The 19,868-nt window shown below is 46.9% G+C and overlaps 1 protein-coding gene across 1 annotated transcript in view; it reads left to right on the top strand.

Moving 5' to 3' along the window:
• Arglu1 (Arginine and glutamate rich 1) overlaps positions 1-19,868 on the top strand; it is a 34,083-nt gene that overhangs the window by 449 nt on the left and 13,766 nt on the right. Inside the window, exons 2-3 of the mRNA XM_077698685.1 lie at positions 230-352; positions 15,706-15,934. Of these exons, the coding sequence (XP_077554811.1) occupies positions 230-352; positions 15,706-15,934 (352 nt within the window). The remainder of the gene's footprint in view (positions 1-229; positions 353-15,705; positions 15,935-19,868) is intronic.

The following is a 19,868-nucleotide window of genomic DNA, read 5'->3' as shown; positions in this document are numbered from 1 at the left end:
GTAACCTTTCTTCGGTTGTCTTGAGTGTTGTGTTCGCGGTGAAAATCTCTCTCACTTGACACGTGCGACTGCTAATGGCTACGTAAGCGCGCAGAGGTCGCGTATCCCATACGGACGTAAGGAGCCAGCACTGTTTTCTGTGAGTAGGAGCTCGACAGTTCACCTCTTGACGCGCTGCCGCGGCGTTGCCATTCTGATGCCCTGTGTTCTGTCTGTTTATGTGGCGAAGGAAGCGGTCTTCGTCGGCGTCAAGCAGCAGCAGTGACGACATCGACGGTCTCTTGGACTCGGCGAGGCGGAAAGTGAAGAGGTCGGGAGAAAGCGACAGGCCCTCTGATCTTGAGCGCCACAAGTGAGTGGCTTGGCCTTGTGTAAAGTATTGACGGTGCTGGTGGGAACTGGTATTCGTGGTACTAAGGAAAATAGAAACCTTAACGCTGCTGGCTCCTAATTAAGAGATACTACCCTGTGAAGCAGAGTCGGGCTGCATACTTTTAGCTTTACTTCCTGCATTGCTGGTGAATCCGTGCCCTGCAAGGATGGTTTTGTAGTTCTATGCTTGTGAACCAGGGTGCAGGGCAGCACACCGGAGGGCTGCGCCATTTGCGCCATCAGTGCAGAAGTAGACTGTGCACGGGTACGGTGGCTGAGATGAATTCCTGTGCCGCCTAGTCAGTCGATGGGAACCAGTGGGCGGCGTTCTGGCGGTTCCGCCACACTGCCGCCGCACTCCTGTCAAATACATTTTATCGTCACTCTCCGACTCCGAGCGTGTCAGGCTGGGCATAACAGTTTTTGAAGGGGGCTGCTAGGCTATACAGTGGCTCTGTTTGCATTGCCCATCACAGCAGCAACGACTGAATTCTTCGCCGTTAAATGGGAACAAGCTACGCATGGGCACTCGTTCGTCATTGTATGCTCTAAAGTGCAACATTGGCGACGTCCTGTTCACAGGCAGCACGTTATTTCCTGCCTATCCGGCTTAGCATGCCTTATACACCGGCAACAAAACTTCCATGGTCTGTATAGGAAGCACTATCAGAGGATGAATCACTAGAGAAGTTTTCGTTATTCCAAAGAAAAATACCGCTTCTAACATTGTTCTTAATTAGGGTTTGCTCCCAAGTTATTCCTGTCACTCAGTTCAGGTCTGTTTTTCAATACCGAGGAAATTTTGCTCTGGCTTAAAGAACGCTGCGTGGTATACATAAACTCTGAGTCTTCTATAACAGTTGGCCTCGTAGGCCGCATGTTTTATTGTTGAAATCAAACCGAATTTATTTTTACTGATAACCACTTTCCAACAGGTAACAAAACGGTTATAGCTTTCAGTTCACGCCTCCGGCACATTTGTGTCAATGGTAAGGTAAGAAAACTATAGATGTGGTGATGCTTCGACATGCACCATTAAAACCTGATAGGCAGGCAATACTATGCCCCAGTGAACAAGACTTCAAAACATATTCGCCTGGGCGTAGCTTCATCCTGCTGAACAGCGACGGATTTGGTCGTCGCTGATTGCTACGAATGCCAATGAAATCGGCCCTGAAGAGCCAAGTGCTGCCCTCTGAAAACTGTTACGCCCAGTCTGACACGCCAGCAGAACAACGATTGAACATATCAGATAGGGGAGCGGAGCCACTGCGAGCGTACCATCTGAACGCTACCCGTTGGTTCCAGTCATCCTACCCAGACTGCGGACTGATGCAATTCGGCCACTGTTCTTGTGCTTTGGTTGCTTCTGCGCCGACTTGTGCCTATGTTAGGGTGTGACAAGCATTTCATGATGCAACAAAATAATCTGAGGAAGAAAAAGTTTTTGAATTTATTATCTACTTAATATCTAAAACTACGCCTCAAGGAAGAAACAACAAGCTGCCTGCCGGTTCGAACAATATCTGCCACATATGGTCCATGGGGCCGCACTGTTTTTCCAGCATTTGTTGTGGACAAAGCGGGTGGCTAATGTTGTGCAATGTGACATGGTAAAGCCTCATCAAGCCAGCCTGGTTGGGATACGGACCCCAGGCTGGCTAGGGGTCCGTACGGACTCAGCTCAGTGGCTAGGCGTTGCACTATTGAGCTTGAGAACGCGGGTTCGATTCCGAATCGCGGCGGCCGCTTTTTTGATGGAGGGGAAAAGCAAAAACACCCGTGTGTACGAGATTTCGGCGCTTGTTAAAGATCCCCAGGTGGTCAAAATTAATCCGGAGCCCTCCACTACGGCTCGCGCCTCATTGCCTGCATTGCGTCGGCGTGTTAAACCCTACAATCAATCGCACATCATGTACAGTGTGCTCGGGAGCAAATCAGTGACGCCTTATGTTGGTTGCCAGGATTGAAATCGGATGCTGTGAAGGCCAGCATCTGTTGCTTGCCTTTTGTGGGGTGGGTCTTGTGGGTGGCAGCGCAGTGCATTCGTCTACTTCTGGCGGCAGTAATTTCACTTCCTTGCAGAGCCGAAGCCTCCCAGCTCTGTGCTCCTGACTGAATGGGTGTGGTTGTGTGCTTTTGCAGCAAGGACTTGGTGGCCTATCAGATGCTCAACCATTTCCGTTGTACAAAGCCACCAAATTCCAACACTGAAATGGGCCAGTAAAAGCCATGGCCGCTGCTTTTAGTTTAGGTTGTAAAGAGGTGAAATTACTATTGCAGCAGGTAATGACCCTTATATGAAGGTGCTGGCCTGGTTAGATCGAGATGCATATACATTCAAATATGAACAATGGAGCATGTGGCTTTCAGTACATGCTGTGCATCCTGGCAACAGGCTGCGTATGTTCAGTAGGAATAATAACCCTGTCACGTGGGCACGTTCAATCGTGATTGAGGCAATATGGATTGAGCTCAATCCGTATCGGCCATTGCTATACGGCAGTTTCAATCGCAATCAAGCCTGATGCCCCTCAAACTCAATCCTGGTTTCCCTTTAAATGCCATTGAGGTTTCCAAGCGCGATCGGATGAAAGCGGCGATACTTTCGTCTCCGCTGGCTAATGGCACAGAAGTTGACCACTTTAGCGAATACCACAAATTTTATCAAATAACTTGACCCATATAAGCGGGCAATAACATTTATGTAGTTACGTGTACCTACGGCCACGCAAAGTTACCAGATTCTGGCTGCAAAGTACATTTTTGGTGCCATCTGGTGCACGTGAGTGCAACCGGTGCAACTTCTCAGTCGGAATTGAAATGTGCTGTGTAGCAGCGGCAATGCATCGAGCGCGTTCAAAAGTCAATCGCGCTTCGCTTCAATCCGGACTGAAATCGCCCGTGCGACAGGGGCATAAGTTATGAGAGTTTGTGTGCAAGCATGGTATGGAAAGAATAGTCCGGCATGTGTGCATTTTGATTTGGGCCACCGCTGCATTTAGTGCCTGTTCCCTCTGTCGTTACCTAATCAAAAGAAAGCAGCATGCGACCCGCCGCGGTGGCTCAGTGGCTAAGGCGTTGCGCTGCTGAGCACGAGGTCGCGGGTTCGATTCCCGGCCGCGGCGGCCGCTTTTCTGATGGAGGCGAAAAGCAAAAACACCCGTGTGCACGACATTTCGGCGCACGTTAAAGATCCCCAGGTGGTCAAAATTAATCCGGAGCCCTCCACTACGGCGCGCCTCATCGCCTCCGTTGCGTCGGCGCGTTAAACCCTACAATCAAATCAAAGAAAGCAGCATGCATCCCTATTTTATTACATTATTTTTTTCAATTTCGTGACGATGTCCTGGCAGAAACCCCCTGGAATGTTCACGAGTTTGCCTGTTGCAAGCAAAGCTGCTCTCTTGTCTTGTGTCGGTGGTGAAGATCTCAGTAGCATGGACAGATGCAGAACACGGCAGAGGCCCAAGCCAAAGTGCCCACACACTTTACGTACCAAAGTTGGACAGAAACTCTTGTAGCTTATTTCTACTGTGCATTCACAGCCTGTTGCTAGGGTGGTCCGTTGTTCATATTTGAACGTATTTTGATAGTACCTGTGTGCTCTGAACAACGAGGCATGCAAGAGTGCGTGTGGCATCATGCTTTGAGCGTAGTAAGTACTGTCAGCTGTTGCTGGTTTGCTCCGAAGTGCTGTGCCTGCGCGCTGTACACAAGGCAAGTGCGTACACAAACCGAGAAAAGCTGAAGTTGAAGATTTGAAAATGTTTCTTTCAATCTGTACTACAGTAGAGTACATGTTAAAAAACAGCAGCAGCTGTGCAACGACACATTTGTTCATATCGTTCCACTAACCAGTTGTTGCAGACTTAGTGATGTATAAGTTATGTAATGACCATCAGTCACTTTACAGTTAGCACTCATCGCTTCGAATGGTTTGTTCAGGTTGATAAACGTGCGTTGTTTTGCACGGCGTCGAGCCGAGGGTATGAACAGAACAGGGCAGGTGCATTCGCAGTCCGTCTGTGATCACTGTTCTGATCCCAACGTGAAAGCAAAACATTGACGAGCCAAATTCAGGTACTACTCATCCAGTAGTAGCACCGTTCTCAGCGCAACGTTCTCTATCGTTGGGAACTGTCCAGGAGTCGCGATGCACTGTATGGGTATGATAGGGATGGGAAGTGGCCACCTGCGATATAGAGTGATAAATAACAACTTAGTTTAGGTTATTGACGATGTATTAAAAATACTGTTCATGCTTGGGGGATTTAATGAAATAAAACACCTGAGAATAACAAAGTGTTGTGTGAAAAACAAAAGTTCTGTAGAAGAACTGTTTGGTTTCGACTCCTATTTGGATGATGTGATCTCCTCCACAAATTTTACATAAAAATGTGTATTCCAAGTAATTGATGTACCTGCAACGCATTAAATTACAATGAGTAAATTCATGCTTTATTCCTAAGTATTTTATTTAGGTCTCTATAAAAACAGCCTGTGTGTGTGTGACACTATTTTGGACAGGCTGTTTTGGACTTGCAGCTATGTGAGGACTTGCAGTAACAGCCGTTAGTTGAAACTTACACCAGCAAAGTGTGACAACATATTGTCTGAATAACCTGCAAAATAGGTTAATTTAGATGAAGCTATGCAGAAGCTAATGATTGGAAAGTTGTGCGTAATAGGGAGCAGTGCCTGTTTTGTAACTTTGCCCATGTAATACTATAGCTCGCGTCATACAAATTCCTTGTTAACTTGACGACCTTTTGTGCAGCCTTGATGCCAGACAGCCTTAATTGCCTGGTAGGGGTGGAGTTGGGACTTTATATGGCCTGTTAACAATTTTACGACAGTACACTTGGCGGACTTGAAAGTAGCTTGGCGCCATTTCTAAGGGGATCTTGTTACTGGTTTTGTCACCTCTCACAGTGCTGCAGCTTCACTTGCAAGCTTGTCTAATATATTGTTATTTCTTGTTGGCTGGCCACTGATGCTGGGCTGATGTAAAATTCTGGCCTAATGACCTCTTGAGTGGGGCCTTTTTTTGGCTGAAACAAGATCAGAGTCTGATGTGCTGCCCTGACTCAAAAGATGTGCCCTACTGAGTTTTACCAGATTTAATTAGCGACAGCACTACTTTCAGGATCTGTTGCTTGCCATTTGAGTGCAGAGCACTTTAGGACCGCGCCTTGTCGTCGTAGCTCGCTCGCTGGACCCAAGTAGAGTCGGCGTTCCGTTGTAGCTGCTGTCGTCGCGCCGTAACTCAGAGGCTTCGAAAGCCAAGCGGTTTATATAGTCATAAGCGTTCGAAACTTGTGAACCGCTGGCACTTGTCATACATCTCCCCGTTGTTTAGTGCAGAGAAAATTGCAGGTACATTTGAGGCTAAATATATGTAACTAACCGGCAGCACCCACGTTCATTTAGTTCGTAACGCTTGTTGGGTTGGTTTTTATGATAGTAAGCAAAAAAAAAAGTGGCAGTGCGATGCCGGCATGTGCGAAGACGGGAAATTTGAATTGCATCGGGTGGTAGCTGTGAGCGGATAATGGCGCTACAGCCCGTTATGGCGAATCATTGCTCTGCACTTCCGACGGCTTTCACATTGAGTGGAATGGCTTTAATTTTTGGGTACAGGACCAAAATTCAACTTTTGAGGTTTTTAACACTGAAGTTATGAAGTGTGCTGTAGTGGAGGGTTCCGCATTAATTTTGACCACCTGGTAATCTTTAACGTGCACTGAAAATCTCAGCACATGGGTGGACAGGACCTGTTCTTGGCTGCTGTTTTCCTTCTGTGCTGGGAATCGTAGCGAAGGCAGCAGTGAATATAACAGCCAGCTCTTCAAGCTATATGGTCCCGTTGTTTCTGGTTGGACAAGTGTATATATATCAGTCTTGGGCAGTAACTAGTTACTAGTAACGCGTTACCGGTAACTAGTTACTTTTTTCAGTAACTTGTAACTGTAACTAGTTACTTTTAAAGGGACCCTGCAACACTCTTTGAGCAGTACAAGTAAACCTGCACGACGTTTAGATTACACTGTCAGGAATACCTGAGCCAAATATTACACGTGCACGTGAAGCGGTGAGCGCGCAAATCGATGTGAAAGACGCGGAAAAACAAACCGCTCTTTCTTCAGTTGTCATCATTATGCATGGCCTAAGGGACGTCACATAGGCCATGGCTGCCCGATCGGCTGTCACTGGTCAACTTCGCGGCTAGATTCTCCCATTTCCGTCGTCGTCATCGCTGTGTACGAACCTCTTCTATGCCTGAACCTGTAGGCACAGTTTTGCCGTTTATTTTGTGTTTTGAGTGCGCGCGGAGTTTGAGTGATGAGCTCAATACTTCCCTTTCAACGGGACCACTCGACTACGTTTATTGCTTCAAAAACGCCCTACCAGCCCGAGCGCGCACTTGCGAGCAGGCACCCATGCCTGCTTTTTTGTGGCACCAGACCGGAAATAGGCCCCTCCGCGTTGCAGAGAAAAGGAAAAAACTACCCGGCATGTGATATATCGAAGGCCGCCGAAGAGAACGCCGCGAGCCGCCCCCCTCTCCGGGAGAGAGCGCGCAGCTTTCGTCGCCTTGTCCGCGCTCGAGTTGAGAGGGAACGATTATGCGCGATTTCTCATCGCGGGTAGTTTCGTTAATTGTGAACGGATTTTCATAATTCTTGCGGGAGGAGATTTCTGGGACAATAGACTTTATCCCAAAATACAGTACTAGTAGTCCATGGCAAGTGTTGCAGGGTCCCTTTAAGTTAGAGGAACTTGTAACTGTAACACTGTTACTTTTTTGTGGAGTAACTGTAACGGGAAATATCGTTACAGTTATTTTATTTTTATCCAACAGCAACACTCATTAACGACCGATGCACAGTTTGCGCGTTTCACTTTTCGGCCTTTCTTCCGCAGAACCTTCGTCTACTTCATCTATGCCAGTGCACTCCCTTCTCATGGGTGAAAAACATCTGGACTAGAAATGTTTAGGCGTGCACGTGTGCGTGGTGTCTCACGCGGTCTACTAAGGGCCCGAAGTTTCTAAGTCTAAGCTGCAGTATTTTCCTCAGCAGCGCGACATCGCTCTCACCCAGGCCATAAATAACGCTGCGACACGCGCCAAGGGCACGTTGATGCATGTTGACGCGCCACAACCTATAGTCCGACGCGCGGGTGCACCATTTTCACCACATCTGGAGTGCAGTAAAAGTGTTTGACACAAAGGCGAACAGGAAAACAAACACCCACAAACGCCGCACAACGCACTGAAACCTTTGCACTTTCGCCGAAGCCTGGAAAACTCCCGTCAGGGCGTCGCTTTCTCATTAGCGACGTGCAGCCCCGTTTGCGCGGTCATAAAGCGCCGCGGGGAGTCTCTCGGCGGCCTCGCGCTCGTCCAGCCCTGTTCGCACTGTAGAGTGTTCGATTCACAAGTCGCAGATGCTTGCGACCATTGTGCGCTTTAGAGACCCATGACCGTATTTGGGACCCCTGATCTAGAGGCTTCATCGAGCTGTACCAAGTGCTCGAGCGAGATTGAGGAAGTAATAAATTTCATGCCCTTCCACACATACGACGACCGAACCGATGGTGGCCCCCGAGTGCGCTCACACCAGGCAGCATCTTGGCCGGCAGACGTCTGACCACACTGCCACTTCACGAAGAAATGTTCTTGGAAAGCCTCGCGACTTCGTTTCGAGGGCTGTGGCCGAAACGAAAACAGTAGCTACATCTGCTTTTGAATGTTGGGTGCAAGGAATACTTGGGCGAGCTTCGTTCGGCCTAGGCCTCAAAGCAAACGAAGGGAGGGATTCCTGGTGGGATCGGCGACATGATTGCTGTGGAAGGCTGGGATTGTGAGAGCAGTTTTTTCCGGTCGCCGTGACGGCAAAATCCGCCTTTGTGAATGCAGGGGGGGAGGGGGGGGGACATTAATGCTTTTATTTGAGTTTCTATTCCCTTTGGAAATATCTTGTCTCATTCCGGGTATGGGGATGGGTGGGGAATGGGGCGGGAGAACGACTCCGAGGGCGCACGGACAAACGTCGCTTCGGCAATGGCTGAAATTAGTCTCCGTCTCCGACCACAAGTACGAAATAAAAAGTTAACGAAGCGCTTTTTTTAGTATCTTTCAAAAACACCTCGACAACCGATGTTGTCGAGGTGTTTTTGAAGGAACCGATGTTCCTTGGAGGAACCGATGTTCCTCCAAGGGCCTTCCGTCGATCCGCCACCTCCGCCCCCGTTTTCCCATTCTCTCTCACTACGCGGGGTGGTCAAGCGACGGCATTGTAGGCGAAAATAAATTAAATTGACATTGAAAGACTGTTTCGGCTGTGTTGTCCTCCAGCTCGGTATAGTATAAGTTCGGCCTCTCTGATTCCAACTTTGAAAAACAACTAATTCTATGCTACAATGATGTTTGCAAATAAATTTCTTGCAGTGAGAGTGCAGCAACCCAAAAATAAAGTTTCTCATGATGAATAGAAAACTTCCGTAATACAAAATATGAGGCGTACACACAGCGATTGTTGGTTTGGATCATTTTAGGTTCCCCTCGTGTAGGCTTTATTTACTACGTGTAAGTTTTACTACCCGCATGCCTTGGTGCGTTTCTATTAAATAAGCCAAATCTTTTTAGCTATTACTTAGTTTTATACAGTAACGGAAAAGTAACGACGTTACTTTTTTGCAGTAACTGTAACTAGTTACTTTTGGAAAATTCGTAACTGTAACTGTAACAGAGTTACTTTTTTGGTTTAGGTAACTGTAACTGTAACACTGTTACTTTTTTTCGGTAACGTGCCCATGACTGATATATATAGTGAGGCACAGAAGGTGCAACCTGTTCCCCGCACGGGGCACCTTGAGTAATCTTGGTGACGGTGAGTGGCGACACCGCGTACCCCGCGCCCCCCCATACTTAAGCTGTTACCTACCGTGGCGAGAAGTTGAAAGGTGAAGGGTTAGAAGCCGTGAACGGTGGCCGTCGGAGCCCTGGTCAAGCTCCGGCCGATGGGCTCTTTGTCTGTCTATCAGGCTGGGAGCTCCGGGACCTCTTTGACCATCAGGGTAACGTCAAAGAAGAAAGTACCCCAGTTCCCTGCTTTATACTATGCCGCATGGTACTTTCGAAATCCTCTCTTCCAAATGATCGGGCCCCAAAAAGGGCCCGCACCGATGTAATTTTCAAACCTCTGCCCAACATGAAATTTAACACCCCGGACAACTTTCCTCGCTTCTTAGTGATACAATCTAAGAACAAGGAATCTCCAGTTACCTGCAAGTCGGTATTCTTAATTGCCAAGTTCATTGAGAGTGTAGTTGGCGCGAACTACAAGGCAAAGAAGCTGACATCAGGGGACGTGCTTGTAGAACTATCTACTAAAAAACAACCTGATAGTCTCTTGAACCAGACCGACCTACTTGGCCTTGAAGTAGCTGTAACGCCACACCGGAGCCTTAACAGCTCGCAGGGCGTCATATCTGAGATGGACCTGCTCAATGAAAGTGAGTCTGACCTCCTCGAGGGCATGCGTGACCAGGGCGTTACTGCGGTAAGAAAAATAATGATCAGACGCAATGGCAAAGAAGTAAAAACGAAACATGTGATCCTAACTTTTGACCGAAGTGTCCTACCGGAGTCTGTCACTGCAGGCTTCCTTCATTGCAACGTACGACCTTACATACCCAACCCACGCCGCTGCTTCAAGTGCCAGCGGTATGGGCACAGTACTACCACCTGCCGCGGAAAACTGACATGTGCCAAGTGCGCAGGACATCATGACCCTTCAGAGAACTGTGCTTCTAACGTATTGAAATGTGCCAACTGTGAACAACCCCACGCTGCATACTCTCGGTCATGTGCTAAATTCAAAGCCGAGAAAGAAATCATAAACATGAAGGTCACCCAGAACATTACCTATCAAGAAGCACGACAGAAACACTCAATGTTTTCGCAAAGGTATGCCGATGCAGCTCGCCGGGGGGCGGAGCGGCGTCTAGTCACGGCGGCCACCCAGTACTGCGAAGCAGACTTGGTGCCGTCCCAGCCCCCCCAGGTGCTGCCCAAGGCAGCCCAACCATCTGACACGACACCTGTGGCGCCCGCAAGTGTTGTGTTAGCTGCAAGTGTGAGGAGTGACGGCTCTGCTGTCAATCCTCCTCTTCCGGCTGCCAGACTGCAGGCGGCCATGGACGTAGATGTGGTCGGTCCCACGACCACTTCTGTGTCCAACAAACAGTCGGGGACGGCAGGGGCTCCTGCCTCCACTTCAAACATATCCCGAGGTGGAGCCCGCAAGGACTTCATCTCGTCACTGTCACACCACTCAGATGATGACATGGAGGTAACACCGTCTCTGCCAGTGCAAAAGGCGGAAAGAGAACAGCGCACCATGGCGGGGCGAGGCAAAAAGCCACCAGCCACCCGTGTCACAGGCCCAAGTCAGAACTGATAGATAGTATACATCCAGCCCGAGTCCTCATCTACACCAGGTAAAATCTCCTCCCTAAACATTTATGGTAGCACAAATAATTACACAGTGGAACTGCCGGGGCCTTATTAAAAACCTAGATGATATATATGAAATCCTACACAAAACGCAATCAGCCATCCTATGTTTACAGGAGACACACTTGAAACCTAAGCACACCAATTTCCTGAACCAATACTCAGTATTTAGGAGAGACAGAGATAGCTGCACGCACTGCTCTGGTGGCGTAGCTATAGTTACGCAAAAATCTATCCCTTGCCAATCTCTTCAATTGCGTACCGCCCTAGAAGCGGTTGCAATCCGGGCAATTATTTTTAACAGATTAACAACAATTTGCTCACTATACATTCCCCCTGAATATCGTTTATCTAGCTCTGAATTTGAGTCTCTCATAGATGAGCTGCCGGAACCGTTCCTACTCGTAGGTGACCTGAATGCACACAGCCCACTATGGGGATCTGAACGCACAGATTCCCGGGGCCGCTTGATAGAAAAATTCCTCTTCTCATCCGGAGCTTGTCTCTTTAACAAAAAAGAGCCGACATACTACAACACTACACACAATACATACTCACACATAGACTTGGCGATCGGCTCTTCTGTCCTCTTTCCGGCTGTTGAATGGGAAGTGGACGACAACCCCTATGGGAGCGACCACTTCCCTGTCATCTTGAAAGGCATTGATAAAGCCCGTAACAGTTCCATCTGCCATAAAAAGTTTAAGGAATCTGGTGCTGATTGGTTAAAATTTAAACAATTATCTCAGCTTTCATACACGTCCTTAAGCTATTTGGGCATTGACGAAGCCTGTGAACTGGTGACTGCACACATTCTTCATGCTGCCGAGGGCTCAATTCCGCAAACATCTGGTGCCACACCTAACACTAGGAGGCCGTGGTGGAATGAAGAGTGTAGGCTTGCACGGCAGGCTCAAAATAAGGTGTGGGGTGTCCTTCGCAGGTACCCCACTACGCAAAACTTGATTTCCTTCAAACGTGCAAAAGCACAAGGAAGACGCATTCGCCAGCAAGCAAAAAGAGATAGCTGGCGCTCTTTCGTGACTTCTATCAACTCGTACACAGATGCAGGCATAGTATGGAACAGAATTAAAAAGTTTAATGGACGGAAAACACACACCCTACCTTTGGTCAACAGTACAGGCGATACCCTAGAGGACCAGGCAAACACACTTGCGAAGTACTTTTCATATGTATTGAGTTCTGCTCATTACACGAATGCTTTCTTACGACACAAAACATCTATGGAGAAGAAACCGATTCGTGATAACAAAAGATCTGACGAACCATACAACACGGAATTTTCCATAACAGAGCTTTTGGTCGCCTTGGGAACATGTAAGGCTTCAGCGCCTGGGGCAGATAGTATATCATACACAATGATACAACATCTGCACCCAGAAACTCTCCGAACACTCTTGCACTTGTTCAACAAAATATGGGCGGCGGGATACTTTCCGAGAGCTTGGAGAGAAGCATTTGTAGTTGCCGTATTAAAACAGGGGAAAGATGCCTGACTACCTGCCAGTTACCGACCAATAGCTCTGACAAGTTGCTTAGGAAAGGTTTTTGAAAAAATGGCAAATAAGAGGCTAATCTGTTTTCTTGAATATAACGGCATCCTGGACAGTTGTCAGGCTGGTTTCCGATCAGGTCGAAGCACAACTGACCAGCTAGTTGCCTTTGAGTCGTATGTCAAAGATGCTTTTATCCACAAACAGCACTGTCTTTCTGTTTTCTTTGACTTAGAAAAAGCATACGATACAACTTGGCGTTACAGCATACTGCTTGATCTCAAGGCATTCGGTGTGTCTGGACATATGCTAAACACTATTGAAAGTTATTTGTCGGAGTGGACATTTAGGGTAAGAGTAGGGACAGTGGTATCAAGAACATACATACAATAAAATGGGGTTCCCCAGGGTGGAGTATTAAGCTGTACTCTGTTTATAATTAAAATGAATTCACTTGGGAAATCGTTGCCACCCTCAATCTCCTACTCAATGTATGTTGACGACGTCCAAATAAGCTTTAGGCCATGCAATCAGTCCATATGTGAAAGGCAGATACAGTTAGGTGTGAACAGGCTTGCAAAATGGACGGAAGAAAATGGTTTTAAATTGAATCCTCACAAAAGTACATGTGTGTTATTCACAAGACAGCGTGGAATTCGTCGAGAACCCGATGTCACACTGAACGGAGAACGGATTGCTGTCAAGAAAGAACACAAGTTTTTAGGTGTTGTACTTGACGGAAAACTAACGTACGTACAGCACTTAAAGAAACTCAAACAAAAATGCCTAAAAACCATTAACATTTTAAAAGTGTTGTCACATCAGTCTTATGGTGCTGATAAAGACTGCCTTCTACGTCTCTTTGTGAGTTTAGTTAGGTCACGTATAGACTATGGAAGTGTAACATACGGGTCCGCGTCTAAAACTGCCTTAAAAATGTTGGACCCAGTACTGCATTTGGGCCTTCGCCTTGCCTCTGGAGCCTTCAGGACAAGTCCAATCCAGAGTCTTTATGTAGAATGCGACCACTGGTGCCTAGAGCACCAGCGTGCTTATACAGCACTCCTCTATGCTATTAGGACAATGTCTATGACGAATCACCCATGCAATTCTATTGTGAATGACATCTCATCCGCCCATTTGTATTTAGCGCGCCCGTCGATCCCTGCCCCTGTAGCCTTGCGTGTCAAAGGCCTTGCAGAGCAGATAGGGGTGTCTTTAGATGATGGCATAAAAACCTGTGTCGCCGATATAGTCCCACCTTGGGACATCAACTATTCATTGTGACACATCCTTTAAACAAATTGACAAGCGTCGTGCACCCCGCGAATTGATTTTACAGCATTTCTTAAGTTTACAACACAGATATCCATGCGCCTTTTTTTCAACAGATGTTTCCAAGTCTTCTTCTTCTGTGTCCTGTGCTGCACATGGCCCGGACTTTGCCAGCACAAGGACATTGAACAGAAATTGTAGCATCTTTACAGCAGAAGCCTATGGTATTCTAATCACAGTGGAACACATTACACAGAACAAAATACAACAATCAGTCATCTACACAGACTCCCTAAGCGTAGTAACTGCATTGGATTCCTTTAAGCCCACAAAAAACGTTATTCTAAACCGCCTTTTTAAAGCTTTTATAACTGCCTATAAGTCAAAGCTAAAAATACTTGTTTGCTGGATCCCTGGACGCAGTGGCATTCTGGGCAATGAAATTGCTGACCAGAACGCCACTTTGGCGGCCCTACGTAGTGGTGTTGATGTAGCGCAGGTCCCTCACCTCGATCTGAAACCAGTAATCCGGAGGGGAATCCGTAAATGCTGGCAGCACATGTGGGACACACACACAGACAACAAGCTCCACTCAGTAAAACCAAACCTAGGAAGATACACAACAGAAAAACAAAACAGATTCATTGAGGTATCCATTTGCAGACTGCGAATAGGCCACACTTACGCTACACACGCATATCTTTTGAATGGAACACTCCCACCTGTTTGTAACAAGTGTGGGGAACGGCTCACCGTCCTCCATGTATTAATTGAGTGCACATTCTGCAATGAAGCCAGAAAACGGCATTTCCCGAAAATATATACCTACAACATTCCACTACATCCTTCACTGTTTTTAGGAGATGAACCTATGTTTACAAACAAAAGTCTTTTAAGTTATCTTGCAGACATCAAGTTTTTAAAACTCGTCTCGTACAGTGCGTGACCTCAGAGCCTACGAGCAGTGAGTGAGGCCCTCATGCTCCCTTTGTCCGCACGGGAGGCCCACTCTCGTCGCATGCTCTTTGGCTCGAGGTGCATCACGTTGCACCCATAATCCATTTCAGCCACTATTATGAACATCTTCATGCTTTAGTGGACGGGCCCTCTACACCCATATATACAGTATTTTAAGATGTATCGTACTCATTTCATACATATTTTAAGCACAAACATGACTATTGAAAGACCACATAACGTAGTTCTGGCGCTCTTTGGTCTTAGAAACCCTTGCGCCAATAAACCACAAACATACGTACATACAAGGTGTAACCTGGTTGAAACAAAATTGTCGTGTCAATGGTCTCCTCAATGTGAATTGTATTGGCTGGCAGCCATGGTGTAGGCTAAGAATCCCTGTGAGTGAACAGGGCAGGCCAGGCTGCATAGACTTGGCTATGTTGTCTTGTTTTAAAAAAATTCTTGTTATACTTGTGTGTGAAAGTTGCTTGCGTGTCATGTTTGATAGTAAAATAACGTCCGCTTTTTTTGGCCTTTTGTGAGTAGGCATCTGGTTTTTGTATGGTCGGGTTCGAGTTAAGTAAAAAATCAACTCTGTGAAAGTTCTCGATAGCCTAGGCATTGCAGCCATCGAGATGGGAATTGTTAGTGTGAATGTTGTTGTCTCGGCCAGTGGGATTTTTGGTACCACCGTAAACATGCTGGCGACGCCGATGCCAGGTTTTCCCTGAACGGGTCTGTAAGGCTGTTGCATTAAGAGTCGAGCTCACAGTGCCTAAATCATTATTTTGCAGTCAACCTAATCTTCAGTGTGGGTTCACAGGGAGGGGTGTGATAATGCAGCTTGATCATGGCTGCATGAACGACTTCACTATGAAGTTGACGATCATGAAAACGAGATTTCTTGGTACTGTTGCACAATCAGAACTGGGTGGCGTGGCTTGCACGTTGACCAGTCTTGAAAGAGTTCTAGTATGTGGCTCTTGAAAGTAAAATCGGAAAGCGGTTGAACCCTTGCCCCCGCACCTGTCGATGCATGACCGTGCGGGTGCCCCGCAGGCGTCAGCGCGACCCCGACTCCCTGAAGCGGTCAGAGGAAGAGATGCACCGGCGCATCGAAGAGGCCGTGGCCACCCGGGTGGCCGAGGAGATGGAACGGCGGCGGGAGGCGATGGAGACGGAGGTGCGTCGGCGCGTCGAAGAGGCCCGCCACAACATGGAGAAGCAGCTGCTCCAAGAGATGGAGCAGCGCAGGGCTCAGATGGTCGCTGACCAGCGCGTGCGGGAGGTAGGACACCCACCGTCTCTGCTGCTGCGTCCACAGGCCCCGCTCTCTGTGGTGACGACTGTTGCTGGCACTGCCTTTGTCCTCACACATACAGCTTAGTGAACTGCCCGAAGATCGTAGTTGCTGTGCGCGCTTCCCCCCTCCCCCACCGTTGCTTCCCATAAAGTTGTGGTGCAGTGTCGGCCTAGTCATGGGCTGCCCTGCCAGCAGACCAAGAACGGCCGGTTATTTTGTCCGTATCAAACTGATTTTCCAGCCAGTGGCATTTTTTCCTTCGATGCTTGCTTGAGCGAGGATCCTAGTGGTGTTAATGGATGTTGTCACTGCTTTCATTTATTCTCATTCTTACTCACTGAATTGTAAGATATCCTGCTCTTTGTTGGTTCATCGGGGGAAGTCATGACTGTCAAGCTGTGCTACCTGTAGCCTTCTGCATCGTTTCAGTCACTTTAGGCCAGCTTAGCTGCACATCCACATTAAACATTTTCTGCCAGTTTTGCAGTGAGAGTTGCTAACGCTGGGGTCCCTGAGCTTTTGATGTCATCTCGTAATTGAGACCTGTGGTGTGGTCACTCGAGTGGGAGTATTCAGAGGCAGCCGGGAGGCATGCTCCCAAACCAGATTGATCACTGCATTCTGACAGCTTAGTGCCACTTTTTGTCATTCTGTTGCATACACTCTTAGGTAAATGTCCGGCTTTTACCAGGCTGGTGGACCTACTTTGTCCTTGTTGAGTCGTTCTGCTAACATTCCGGAAACGAACAGTGAGGGTGCAGCCTGTTATTGCTGGCCCCCTTGATTCATTTTGGGTGGTAGCTTGGTTCTGGCATGCTCGTAAGGCCTTGATTATGACAAATTTCTCTCGGGAATTCAGCTCTAATGAGCTTTCTCCTGTATTACGGCATAGCTAAGCACCACAAGAAACAAGGTTCACTAAGAAAAACGTAACTGAAAAGCTTGCTGGAGGAACTTGGTTAAACTTTCGCTTGTACACAATAGGCTTTGCAGCTCTTTGCTGTGCTATTCTAAGATCATTCGCAGTAGTGGCTGGGGGCCTGCAGGGCTGGGTTGGTTGAGCATTTCCCATACAAGTTACTTCTCTTCAGTTTGCTTGCTTATAAAATATTTAACCTGATTTAAGGTATTTAAGCCGAAGGCCAGCACATTTGCTCCCTAATCTTGATTTTGAAAACTCGTCATCACTCTGCTGTGAAGTGTTTTGAAATGTCTTGTCGTTCTGCATTCTTTAATTTCAATTCCTGATGGGTTTGTAGTACCGCCAAGGTGCGAGACCTTGTATTTTATTATGTGCTAAACTGATTCACACGGTAAGGTATGCAATATTTCACATGCACAGTATACATAGTAAGCACAGTATACACATTTTTTTTTTTCTTTTTTAAGCACTAGCAGAGGATAACAGCAGGAGAATTGAGTGTGATGTTAATGGGCACTTTCCCCTATCTTTCAGTAGGCAGTAGTGAGTACTCTTTCAGCATTCTTCTAAGTGAGAAAGAAGCTCTTCTGCTCGCAAGCAAACCCACCCTCAAACTGTTAGAATTAAAAGCTGGTGCTTCTTTTTTTCACAGTAGCGATGGCATTATTCAGAATCCTTGCGATTTGCATTACTTCCATGCGCACATTTAGCAGGTTATACAAGTCTCATAACATGTCACATAACCCACACAAGTGGAATCTAAAGCTGATTGCATGGTTTTCAAACTTATTGCGGATTAAGCCAACAGCTGATTCGTCAGGCGTCATGTGCATGTTTCAAGAGTAGCACACAGAGTAACAGGAGAGCTTCCCTACAGATCAGTGGACCTCTTTCCAGTAGCAGTTCAGATGGGCGCAGGAGAAGTTTGTGAGCGATTGGCAGGATCAAGGGGGTAAGAAAACCAACCAGCAGCAACGAGAACGGCAGTGCTGGAGGCATTACATGCCCTGGTTTCGGTAAGGGAGGGTTGTGGTATATTTGTGTAGAGTTCTGATGTTTTATTTTGTGCCTCATTTGCGGGCATGGCATAACCGTAATTCCTGTCCTTGCAAGGGAGACATAAAGTGAGGTGAGGAGCAGGATTTTTAACCCCATTTTGTCATAAGGAACGTACACTTTGACACGTGTTCCAATGATGCTTTCAGCACGAATAGGGGGACAGCCGGGTGAAAATATGGGCAAATTGGTTGTGCACCTGAGATTTGCAGGGCCCCTCTTCTTCAGGCGGCCTCGGTGCCTTTGCCTGGATCAAGCCTGCCGGCCGTTAGACCTGCCAAGTAGAACACATCTTCGTGAACGACCTAGGGCTAATCCAATAATGAGATGCAGGGGAGGTTGCTGCGAGAGGGCATGAGTGCCCCCGCGGGGTGTCTTTCAAAACCCAAGTTGGCATTGTTTGAATTTGAGGGGCACATCTCGAGTTTTTCTGTTGCATCATGCTTCAGCGATGGCTGTTCCGCTATTGGAAGCAGGTCCATTGTGAGTCTTACAAATCGGAGTGAGGGAAGCAGGTATTATATGCTTTTGTCATCTAAAGCTTTCCTCAACATGTTTTATACGGACATGTCGGGGCTAGCAGCACAAGAATGGGGACAAAAAAAAAGGACACAAGTGCTCTCTTTTTTTTTTTTTTTTTGTCCCCGTCCCTGTGCTGTTTCACCGGCATGCCATGTAACCAACTAGCCCAAATTCAAACTTTAACGCGGGTTGCTTTGGGCAAGCAGTTTTTGTATATGGCCTTGTTTTTTTTCCTACTTTTTACAGTTCTACGTGCGTGGAATTAGCAAAAGTGCGTTTAGAGCTTTTGCTTCTGCCACTTTGAGTGAGTAGCAAGGAAAACACTAATACGGTAATTGAAGGTTATCATTAGTATTTCAGCCTCCGGCCTACAAAGCTTACTAGTTTTTCACGTGCAGTGCAACAACTTTAGTGCATCACCAAAAAATTGTTTCACCTAAGCAGTTTGGGTAGGCAGTGCTGGAATAGTTTCTTGCTGATAGAAAACCCAGTAATGTGGGAAGGTGGATTAGGTGACTATTTTTTTTTTTCCACCTTTCATTTCGTACTTTTGCAGTGGGGTGCAATCTATTTGAGGAAGAAACTAGACGGCAGATATTGAACGACTGGACTAAAAAGTTTCTCTAAAATACGTAAAGCTTTGAGAGAAATGAATTTTAAAGCCTTAAAATGTTTACTGTACAAAAATATACAGTTATGAACACAGCACAATTTCTGAAAAGTTGCACAGCATGGTCTATGCTGTGTGGGAAAGCATACATGCTTACTCTGTCAGCGAGGAGTAGCTTGCAGGAACATCAATTGAAGCTGTGCTTGCACTAATGTACGATGTAATGCCACATAATGTTACATCATGTCACGGGACTTAGCATCTTGTTCTATTGCAACGCGAAATTGCATGTAACTTGTGCTTAGGCATGAAAAGAAAAGAAGAAAAAAAAAAACTGGGGCGTGAAAATTCACCCAGTCACTTGCAAGGTCACTACAGATACTTACCGCAAAGTTCTGAGAGGATGCCTTTACCCACAATATCGCCATTGCACTTTTGCGACTAAGCATCTAACGTTAATAAAGACACCAAACATCTCCCACCTCTTAATCGCATCATCTTTGACATTCTTTCAGAAGCTGGAAAGCTCCTTCCATAACACCTCCCCATTTCTCCTCTAGAAAAACCGTAGATTACTTCATGGCGAATGCTACTGTTGATGTGATTTTGATAAAAACTAGTTTGGATGGCCGTTCTGGCGGAGCTTTACAGTAGTGGCACTTCAAACACTTTGCTCGCCTAGCATAACTTTATGTAAGTCTTGTCACATAACATTACAGAACATAATACGTGTTATGCAACACGGCAAACATCATGCAAATAAAGTAAGCTCCTACCGTAAAGTAAGCCGTAGACTCGGTCTTGTCACA

This window comes from Haemaphysalis longicornis, unplaced genomic scaffold (assembly GCF_048455015.1).
Source record: "Haemaphysalis longicornis isolate Haplotype H1 unplaced genomic scaffold, Haemaphysalis longicornis Haplotype H1 scaffold_2, whole genome shotgun sequence".
Lineage (NCBI taxonomy): Eukaryota > Metazoa > Arthropoda > Arachnida > Ixodida > Ixodidae > Haemaphysalis > Haemaphysalis longicornis.
This window is presented reverse-complemented; position numbering and strand designations above follow the sequence as displayed.